General features: G+C 37.5%; 1 protein-coding gene across 7 annotated transcripts; it reads right to left on the reverse strand.

Moving 5' to 3' along the window:
- Positions 1 to 556: 556 nt before the first annotated feature.
- Positions 557 to 7089, reverse strand: LOC104896983 (guanylate kinase 3, chloroplastic). Of its 7 annotated transcripts, none has more exons than XR_008969973.1 (4): positions 6909 to 7089; positions 5785 to 6754; positions 4691 to 4798; positions 557 to 951 (listed from the first exon to the last, which is right to left on the reverse strand). XR_008969973.1 is itself a non-coding variant. In XM_019250350.3 (3 exons), exon 2 carries the CDS (start codon positions 6730 to 6732, stop codon positions 5821 to 5823), a length of 912 nt encoding a protein of 303 aa, XP_019105895.2. In that variant the 5' UTR covers positions 6733 to 6754; positions 6909 to 7089; the 3' UTR covers positions 557 to 951; positions 5785 to 5820. The 7 variants fall into 7 exon arrangements, 5 of the variants coding, with proteins under 5 accessions (XP_019105895.2, XP_010682080.2, XP_010682081.2 ...); XR_002040275.3 differs by lacking the exon at positions 557 to 951 and adding an exon at positions 2482 to 2817; XM_019250350.3 differs by lacking the exon at positions 4691 to 4798.
- Between the last annotated feature and the right edge of the window lie 3690 nt (positions 7090 to 10779).

Below are 10779 nucleotides of genomic sequence, written 5' to 3' on the forward strand. Positions count from 1 at the left end.
AATCCTACGGCCGGGTCTTAATGCTCTTAAATCAACATATGCAGTACGATCGCTAACATAATCAAATTTGCTAATTGTAGGTAAATCTCTAAAAGTAAGATCTTGGTGATCAATACAAATAATTATTAGCAATATTTAATCAGATAATTGATCAGATTGCAAGATTAACAATACAAACACTAATCAATTAGAGATATCAATAACTACCATCAATAACTAATCAAACCATCAATAAATATCAATCAAGAATCATGACATATAAACATGGATTCCCAAATCCTAGAAATAAAAACTACTCTATCATGAAATAAATAATAAAATCTAAATCTACAAAGTAAAGCATAATCAAAGAAATCAATGAAAGAAAGAAAATGAAAATAATAATCTCATGAATAAATGATGAAGAATAGTAACTTGGGTTTACTCCTAAGCTAGAGAGAAAAATAAAGATGAAGAAACTAAGCTCAAAAAACTAAGAAACAAAAATAACGTGTAAAAAGGAGGACGAGAGAGAGGAGATAGTTAAAACCTAATAAAACTAATATGACTAGGAAAGTAAGTCACAAAAATAAGGAAAATCATTATCATTAAATGGGCGGAATTAGTGATCCGTGCGTACAAAAACAGATTATAGCAAAAACAGTCCAACTTCAAAAAGGCATAACTTCTTGACTAGAAGTCTCCTCGGGGTGTGCCACCTATCGTTGGAAAGCTCTTCAAGCTTAGTTTCCAGATCTGCTGAAGTTATTTGATTATAAGAAGCACATCAAAACTTATGGTCAGAAGAGTAGACGTGACTTTTTTTCCACATTTCTTCTAATGATCTTCCACTTGTTTTCGCTCAAACTCGTACTATGACATATCCATACGATCTTTATGCATTGTAGCTTCTTTCTAAGTGCTCCTAATCCTCAAGCTTTGCTAATCATACTCCAAATACGTATTCATTACCTGAAATTCATAAAAAATAAGAAAACATATCAAATAGGAGTAGAAAAGCATAACTTAAGAATATAATGCAAATATGAACCTAAATATGAAAATAAATGCTCTAAAAGACAAGCTAAATGCATCTAAAAACTAGAGATAAATATTACTTATCACCCTCCCCCATTTCCCTCCATTGTTTCGTCGTGTTCTATTCCCCTTCCCCCACTGTGTCCCCTCCTCCGCTATGTCCCCTCCCTCAAGTTCATCGATCAATTCTTTGTATTCAGTTTCCAAGTTGTGCTCGGGTCTTCTTCTTCGTTTTTAGGTGAGTTTCGTCCACCTCCCCTGTACGTTTGTTTCCCCTCCCCACCCCCCATTTTTGTTTTTGTCCCGAATTTAGTTTCGTCGATTTTCCCCTCCCTTGTAGTTGTGTCGGTCTCCCTTGCCCTTCCCCTTCCATGTAGTCGCGTTGTTTTCACTTCCCTATTCCCGATGTGCGTTGGCCTCCCGTTTCCCCTCCCCTTGATTTTTGGGCTTCCCCCTACCCCTGGTGTTCAGGATTCCCCTCCCCTTCCCCTTGGTTTTTGGGCTTCCCTCTCCCCTTTCCCCTGGTTGTTAGTTATGTTCGATATAAGTATGTTAGGTTTTATCTTAGTATAATAGTATGTGTGGTTAATCTCTAAACAATTGGAGTAAGTTGTGTCTTTAGAGTTGCAAAAGCTGTTCTTCATGGTTGGTTGTGAAAATCACAAAGTGTTTGTAAGTCGGTAAGGATGGTACTACAATTTTTGAATTTAGGTCTAAGGATTGTGAGCGTGGATGAGGTGATGAAAAGTTTTCATGGTTGGATTGCGTGTTTTCCGACTTTTCAAATCGGAGTTGTGTTCGAGAGATCAACATGTTTAGCTCTCTTCTTAGCTTGACATTGATATTAATGATCCTTGCCTTGACAAAATCAAATCTGAAGGTCGTACCCAAGTTGCATCCGGTGGTTTTCTACACGCAAACTCAAATGCGGTTCTCCTACCTAAAGGAGACACCTCCATTACTCTCTCAAGAGAGTAATGAGTCACGCATCCAAGAATGTGACTCTTCAAAAAATCATGAGCCAAAAATTCTAAGCGACCGAAGGTGGAAGGGATTGCTCATATGGTGAAATGCAAAGCTCGTTCGGTGGTTGCTAGTTGTCCGGATCATGAATGAGATTCGCTTCTTCCATCATTTTCATCAGTTCTGCCTCAGTCATCACAATTGTTGAACAGCACAACCTCAATCACCTCTAAATCTTTATCGATTTTACTTGTTTTTATTTAATATGGTTTCTAAGAGCTCATAAAGTTCCTTTAGGTTTGATTTGTTTTGTTTTATGTTTGATTGTAATAGCATTAGGTTTTTCTGCTTTTTTAAATTAATGCAAGTCTCTCGTTGTAAAAAAAAAGCCACTAAAAAGGTCGAAATGAAGCAATATCGAGAGTGCAAAATTTGATCATTTACACATTAGAATTAATCATTTTGCAAATTCTGCTCATTTAAAAACATCCAAATGCACAATAAGCAATAAATAACATTGTATTCCATAACCATGATCACATGTAATATAAAACTTGTGCAATATCTACATAATTGATATGCCATCAACATAAGTTACTCCAAAAGGCGTCTCTTCGCTCCCAGAGTCACAGACACACACAAATACACAATTAGTAAGATTTGAGGTAAGAGTTGAGTCTCAACCTCCTGCTAATCTACGAAATTTTTATACGACAGATAAGAGTATATAGACCACATAGTTACTTCATCTTCTTAGTTTGAGCATGCAGCTGCAATTTAAGGTTAAAAGCTCCAGCAGGATGTTAAATATTCACCGTATTATTTGTCATGTAGAGCCTACAATGCAGGAGATGATATTATAATACAAACCGACAACTTGTGAGTTGTGATCCTGCTTATAAGAAATATGATCAGACACATTACCCTCAACAAATTTGCAAAATGTATAACAAAAAATGAAAATTAAACGATAGGTTCGATCATCACAATATTTATCTAGCATAATAACATGGAAAACATGAAAGAGCCCTCGATCCGGGACAATAACTACTTATGAAGCAAAAATTGGAGTGTTTTCAACCCAAAAATAAAAAAAAATTGAGAATGCTATCCAATTAAATCCAAACCTAAATACATATAGCCCAACAAATTATAGAGAAGGGTCCAGTAGACCACAGCAAAGAGAGGCTAAATACATCATCAAGCGATGACCACTAAAGCTTCACCGCCACATCTATGACCGCCGAACCTTCCTGCAACCATTAATGGCTGCCTTTCTCACCTTCAGAATCGTGATGCACTCTCCCACCATCCCTTGCCCATAAAACAACCGAAGAAGCTACCTTACTCGGAGCTCAGAGAGAGAATGAAGGCCAAACCTTTCCGCATTAGAAAATATAGAACAAAGCGAGGTAAATGAGCGGAGGAACAGAAGAGTCAAGAGGCGAGAATACACTAAATGTGTTGGCACAATGAGGTGCCATTAATACTTTTCAAGCCTTTAGGTGCAATTGATGCCAAGGTGCACGACACAAATGCCTTTCGGGTTTGAAATATTGAAAGGAATAATCTGCATTTGCTCTTGACTGTTTCAGCAAGTCTTATCTATCTTTCAGTCAACTAAGAAATAATTCGTCTTGAAGGATATCTTCCCAAATTGGTCCTAAAGTGAAAGTTACCTGTTAAGGGATCAAAAGAGTCGCGTGGCACATTTGAATTGGTCATAAGTAAATTTATTAAAAGAAGATTTAGCTTATCCTCCCCCCCCCCCCCCAAAAGCCTCATAGTGTCTATGTCCGCTCAACCCCCTTCACCAGATTCCCAACCACATCAGACTGCCAGCTCTATACCACTTAATTGTTTTCAACTAAGAATTTCGAAAGTTGTGGTAAGAACACGGAGTTCAATCATGGAAATTAGGTATGGCTTTGTGATGCTTGTCATATGAAGCATTCAAGGCCATCAGCAAAGAAGGGGAATCCCTATGGATTTGATTAGGATCCTCACAGCAATGTTTTGCAATTCTTCTATTGTGTATTTGCTTATATTATCAATTCTCAGGTGGTTATGGTCATGTCTGGTGGTCTTAGCATGTGGTGCATTCTAGTTGAGATTAGAGAGGTGTGTGGATAAGTGTGAAGGGGAGGGGGACTCTGGTGGTAGGTGATGGCAGTGTGGTCTTCATGTTGCAGCAGGGGGTCTGGAGATGGCTTGGCTGTGGTGGCTGTGGTGGCTGTTGGGCAGCAAGAAGAAGGTGAGGAAATCGAAGGCGTTGGCTGCATAGCAGGGGAAGGGATGGGTAAGTTTACTACAAAAATGCATGTATGTCAGATTATATGTTGCCCTGGACTGATCAGGAAGACGTCCTCACTCCTAAAATTGGGATTATCTCGAATAGGTTAAAAGGTGGGACTGTGACAGCATATTAAAGGAATGACTAAGTAATTGTTGTTGCTAATTTTTCCTTTGGGTTTTGGGAAGGTGTAAATGGAGACTGGTTTTTTATTTAGAAAAAGAAGTCATAGTAGTTTTAATATGGGGAATTACAGTTCAGGCAATTTTATTCAAGAAGCCCCAATTTGGGCTTTCTAATTTCCAATAACTAGAATCAATTTGAGGTTTTGAAGAACCTCTTATTATGTCAAACTAAGAACTTGGCAAAACGCTACCTTAAACTCAAACTAAAAATGTAGGAGCAGAATAATCTTACCTCAAAAAGAAAAAGTCATGTTCATATGAGTTTAAGTTACTTCACAATAGTGTCTCTTTGCTCACAGTTAGTAAGATAAGTGGTAAAAAGTTGTGTCTGAACCTCCTCCTATATATAAAATAGATAAAGAGTTCAGACTACATAGGTTATTTATTTCCTTAGTTTAGAAATGAGGCTTCCTATTACAGTTTGAACATGCAGCAGCAATTGGAGGTTCAAAGCTCACGCAGAAAGTAAATTGTTCATCATATCATCTATAACGTACAGCCTACAATGTGGGAGATAACTAAATTACAAAAGCTGACACCAGCTCGAAATCCTGCTTATAAGCTCAGTCACATTACTTTTGACAATTTGCAAATAACATACCCAGAAAAGAGAAATAAACTATATTCACAACTTGATAAGTGCAATAATAACAACCATAAAAGAATCAAGCATATGAAAACAACAAAACTTGCTTTCCCAGACCCACTAAAGAGTAGAGGGAAAAATTGAGCAAATTTTCTCTCGGACATGTTAACAAAAACTTTGCTTTTGTGCATACTATTCTTCCAACAGCTACAACTAAAAGAAGGCAACGACAACAGGCTGTCCTAACTTATATCTGATCTATGCAGCATTTTTGGTAATTTTGTTTAGGGAAATTCCAAGAAACATAGCAAGTTTTTGTGGAGTTATCTTCACAACAATCGGCTAAAATGCAACTGATATATGCAGTATTCGTATATATCGGATACAAATTTGGAGTTTCTCGTACCGGCCACTATAGTACAGTAAGGAATAATGAGACAAAAAGCTTCGAAAAAGACTTAAACCTTGCAACTCAATAAATTATGATGATAGCACATTACACAAACCAATACCGTCAATTATAATGTACCATTTGTCTTAGATCATCTATCAACAAGATTGGTTTAGAAGGCTGAATCGACCTAAGCTACTGATACAATTGAAGTAGTGTTCAATGATCAAAAACTAACATTTCCAAAACTCAGAGTTAGAGTACAATCGTACAAGCGCAGAGAGATCATAAAATCTGAGCATATAAGACTTCACAAGTAATTAAGTTTAGCAATTGAGGAGCTTATTACCTCATTAAGAAAAACAAAAAGATTAGCCTGCATAGGCTATATCCTCACATTCCTTTGACGGACTTTAGCCTTCTCTGCATCAATTATAGATTCCACCAGCTTCACTGCACTCTCAAGCTCCCCCTCAGCATTAACAACCACATAATCAAAATTCTGAGCATGCTTAACTTCTTCACGAGCAGTAGCAATCCTCACTAAAAGCATCTCTCTCGTCTCCGTCTTCCTCCCAATCAACCTATTCACCATAGCATATTCACTCTCGGCTACCACAAATATGAAAACAGCAGAATTCCCAAGAATTTTTCTCAATGTGGCGGCCCCCTGAATATCAACCCTTAACACAATGTCACAACCTCTACCCATAAACTCCCTAATTTGCTGCTTTGGAATGCCCTTATAATCCCCATACACCAAAGCATGCTCCAAAAGCTGTTCCTTCTCCACCATTGACACAAATTCCTCCTTTGTCACAAAGTAATAGTCTTTGCCATCAACTTCGCCCGGCCTCATCGGTCTACTAGTGGCGGTTACAACAAAATGTATGTTTTCTCTCACCTCCCTCAATCTCTTAATCACTGCATCCTTGCCAACCCCACTTGGCCCACTAATCACTACAATCAAAGGGTTCGGTGGAGGCAACAACGGCTCCGAGCTGAACGACGAACCCAACGAGGTTTCGAGGGCGCAAAGCAGCTCGGACCTGTCTGCCTTGTTGATATCCGGTATGGGCACTGCAGCTGCTCGCCGTGCATCACCCATTCGGGAATTTGATGAATACAATTTGTGGGTAACAAAATTTGGTCTTTGTAGACTCAATTTGGGCTGATTTTGACACAAAACTATGCGAATTTTTTGTGGGTTTGAAAGGAAATTACACAATTTACCCGGATTGCAAATTGGGTTGATCTCAGAACGAGATAGAGAGGTACAAAATCTTTTAACGATCATCGATTATATAACATATAGTAACCTGAGAAAACAAAAGAAAAGAAAAACAGCATTCAAAAATCTTAAAATTAAAGAAAATTACAGTAGAAGCATAGTTTCAAGCAATTCATGCAAGTTACAATGAACTTCATTTAATCAATAGTATGAACAAAGATAACAGTAGCAAGATTGCTAACCTTACAGTTTTGATGTATAAATGGCGAGAATAGATAACAAGAGACCTTCAGTTCAAAATCTGGTGAAAATTTATCAAAATCCGGTAAAATGGGGTACGTCTGTTTATTGATTGGAACAGAGGGAGGTGTTTAGACTTTAGAGAGGGGGGATTTACCGAAGTTGGGCCTCAAATAGTTAATTCCATAGGAGCATCAGCGTGCGTGCAAATGATAATTGGTTTGGTATACAAAAGATAAAAAAATTTACCACATCCATTTCTCAATGAATGAAACTTTTCATTATTTGAAATAATTACAATATTATTACATATATATGACTAAAAAAAAAAAGAGACTATAATTTTTTTGTTTCACCACTTGAATTCTTGAATGCTAAACGTCACCCCCGAAATTACTTAAAATCGTCTCACCGGCCATATGAAAGTACAATTATTTGTTGTCTTATACCGTTTCAACTTTTTACTTTACTTTACCATTTCAAATTTTTTATTTTACCACTTTACAACACTCTCTCCACCTCCACGTAAACTTACTGACCACCAATCCTTACCACCAACCTGAGGATATCTCCACCAGCAACCATGTCTTCCGGTGAAGAGGTAGGTTTTCCTTTTAACGATGAGCATGGGACACATGTCTGGCTTGGACGTTTGTCCCATATAGGGCTGGCAATGAGTTGAGACGCGAGCTACTCGAACTCGGCTCGGTCAAAGCTCGGTCAAAGCTCGACTCGAGCTCGAACTCGACTCGACAGGTTAACGAGTCGAGTCGAGCAACTTAATACTCGACTCAAGAAACTCGTGAGATACTCGATAAAATTATATATATATATATATATTATATAATATATATTATAATAATAATATATATATATAATAATATTATATATATATATAATATATATATATATATATATATATATATATATACACTTTTAATTTTTTAAGAAATTTTAACTTTATATTTTTTCTATAAAAATACTTGTACTTTTATTTTTTTTAAAAATGGAAAAAAAAAGTTTATAGAATGACCAAAAAGCAAAGTAAAGAATTTCTTCTATTAAAAATAGAACTATATCAGATGACCAAAAAGCTTGAAACGAATTCGAGTTCGAGTTCGAGTTCGAGTTCGAGTTCGAGTTCGAGTTCGAGTTTAGGTTTCGAGTTCGAGTTCGAGCTTGACAATTTGAAACTCGCAAGTTTTCGAGTCGAGTTTGAGTATGAGTTTTCGAGTTCGAGTCGAGTTTAGTCAAACTCGAGCTCGACTCGCATCATTGCCAGCCCTAGTCCCGTAGAGAAAAAATTGTGGCTAGATGTGTGTCCCATGGAATGATTTTTAATTTTAAACGTAATTTTAATTTTTTTTTATATATAAAAAATTATTATATTATAAATTAGTTTGATCTTAAAATTTCAAAAATTTATCTTATATTATATGTAAAATTAACTTTAATTAGTTGATGAATAGTAAGAAAATTGAAATAAAAATAATTTGGTTAATTTTGTAATTATTTAATATAATTTAATTTAATCTATAGCGTATGGATATTGTTAATTGATGATTGTTGGAGAACTAAGTACATCCCATGTGAAACCACGACACATCATGAAATCCATCAAGGGTTCATTTTCGTCTTTGAGGTCTAACATGAGGCACATCTACAACTGTGGACATGCATTGAGAAAGACGAGATCAAAAGGTAGAAATGCAAGCCAACAGTTTCTTTATCAGGCTATTGAAAGCAAATATCGGTTTTGGATCTGTTTCGGGTAAAAACTTGTAAGATGGGGGATGAATCAAGATTAGAGGTCGATGGCTCATGGCGGTGACCGGTCACTCGAGGAATGAAGTGAGCCTTGCAAAAATGAGAGTTAGACTACCCCAGGGGTGTATCCGGGATCTCCCCTCCAATGATCAAGTCAGTTAATTGCTCAACGGTAAATGTGAACTGGTTTATCTAGAATTCATTACCTCAATAGATGGGGATATGGTCCCTATTTATAGGCGTCGGAATGTGTGAAAAATTGCCTCGTCAGGCTAGCACAAGGCATGAGGGTAGGTGGGGCCCACTTGAGGATGCCTTGTCAGGCTTGCACAAGTCTTGAGAATAAGGGGGGGGGGGCATTAAGAACTTATTGGGCCCAAAGATTATCCCCACGCAAAATATGCTGGAAAAGGCTTCCCTGAAGTCGCGTGTTTTGCGGAATGCCGCATTTGCCCTTTCCATGGAAGGTGAACCTCGGGTACCTTCGTGCTTTTTCTAAGGTGCCTCATAGGATTAGGGGCCTAATATATCTCCAGGGACGCTGGATTTCGAGGATTTATAAGACCTTACTCGAGATGCATCAGGGCCTAGTGAGCCCCAAGGATCTCGATGGGTGATGATACCTCGCTCGAGATGCCTCAAGAGATAATGAGCCCCAAGGATCTCGAGGGGTGATGATAACTCGCTCGAGATACCTCAGGGGCTAATGAGCCCCAAGGATCTGGAGGGGTCCTGACGCCGTAGCACTTGACGGACGTCGACTTCTGTAGTCACTACAAGGATCTGCATTTTTAGCTACCGTCTAAAACGGTCGGTAATTTAGCAAATACAGTCGGTATTATAATCACCGACCGCTAAGCGGTCGTTTTGCTTCAGTCGGTAAAAGGCTTATCATTAATTAGATCATAACGACTGCTGAACAGTCGGCAAAACCACCGACTGCTATAATCGGTAGGTAATTACCGGAGACAAAATTAAAAAAAAAAATAGCACCATCCCTTCAATTTTGAGAGATGCCACTAATTTTATAATTCCATTTAAAATCTAAATCAATTTCAAGAATTTGAAGGAGGATAAACCAAGCAATCAACAATATCGAAGTAAACAAAATTGCTCACAATTAAAATTCACAAAAGAACATATGGTAAAATAATATTCATTCGTATTCACATTGACCCATTACAAAAATTGATACATCAGATCCAAAAGTTACATAAAAAGATAAAAAAAAAAAATTACACCTTCACTCCTAGATTCTGGAAATTGAATTGGTTCTTTATTCATCACCAATTTTGAAACTTGTCAAACTTTTACAAATTGAAACACAAAATAAAATTACATACGCTCATTACTAATTCAGTTGGTTCTTTCTTCATCGCGAGTCTTCAAATTTGGCCAAACTTGATAATACTGACAGAAGAATAGAAGAGCAAACAACAATAAAAGAAAATTAAACAGGGAACCTTTAAGAATAAGTGAAGATCTAAAACGAAAATCTAAAAATGAAGAAGAGTAATATGAAACTTCAAACGAACAGACACCGCTAAACGTCGATGAAGAACGAAACTCGGTGGAACAACTAACTCAGACGTCGGTCGACGAAAAATGATGGAGGAGGCGAATGGGGTCGACAAAGGAGTGGGAAACTAAACAGATGATTGAGAAATTTGGCTGAAATGGAGATTAGGGATTTGAGAGGAGTGAGAAACTGTAGAGAGGAGTGGGAAATAAGGGAGGGATTAGATCTAGTTTTTTTTTCCCTTTTTATATGGATGTTGGTAATGGGGTTCAGAAGTATGGTAACATATCTTTTAAAGAGGTCGTGTATTTAATTAACTACTGCTGTGCATTCGGTCATTACAACAAGAGGGTTGGTAATTTTCGTCTGTTATTTTGCGGTCGGTATTCTCTAATTCACCGACTGTTATTTGGGCGGTCGGTATTTGCCGTTGTTAAAATGGTGTATTCTTGTAGTGAGTTACGGTGTCTTTGGAGTATCCTTCACTCGATCTAGGTGAAGTGCCTAAGTGTAGGTCTTTGAACTTAGTCGGGTCCAGTTAGCCCATTGGATCGGGATGGAATGGACTGTAGCTAAGGGAGGATGCT

Source organism: Beta vulgaris, chromosome 6 (assembly GCF_026745355.1).
Source record: "Beta vulgaris subsp. vulgaris cultivar EL10 chromosome 6, EL10.2, whole genome shotgun sequence".
In the NCBI taxonomy this organism is placed as follows: domain Eukaryota; kingdom Viridiplantae; phylum Streptophyta; class Magnoliopsida; order Caryophyllales; family Amaranthaceae; genus Beta; species Beta vulgaris.

Excerpts from the sequence above, each read along its gene's own strand:
- LOC104896983 (XM_019250350.3), bottom strand. The coding sequence starts at position 6,732 with ATGATCGTTAAAAGATTTTGTACCTCTCTATCTCGTTCTGAGATCAAC.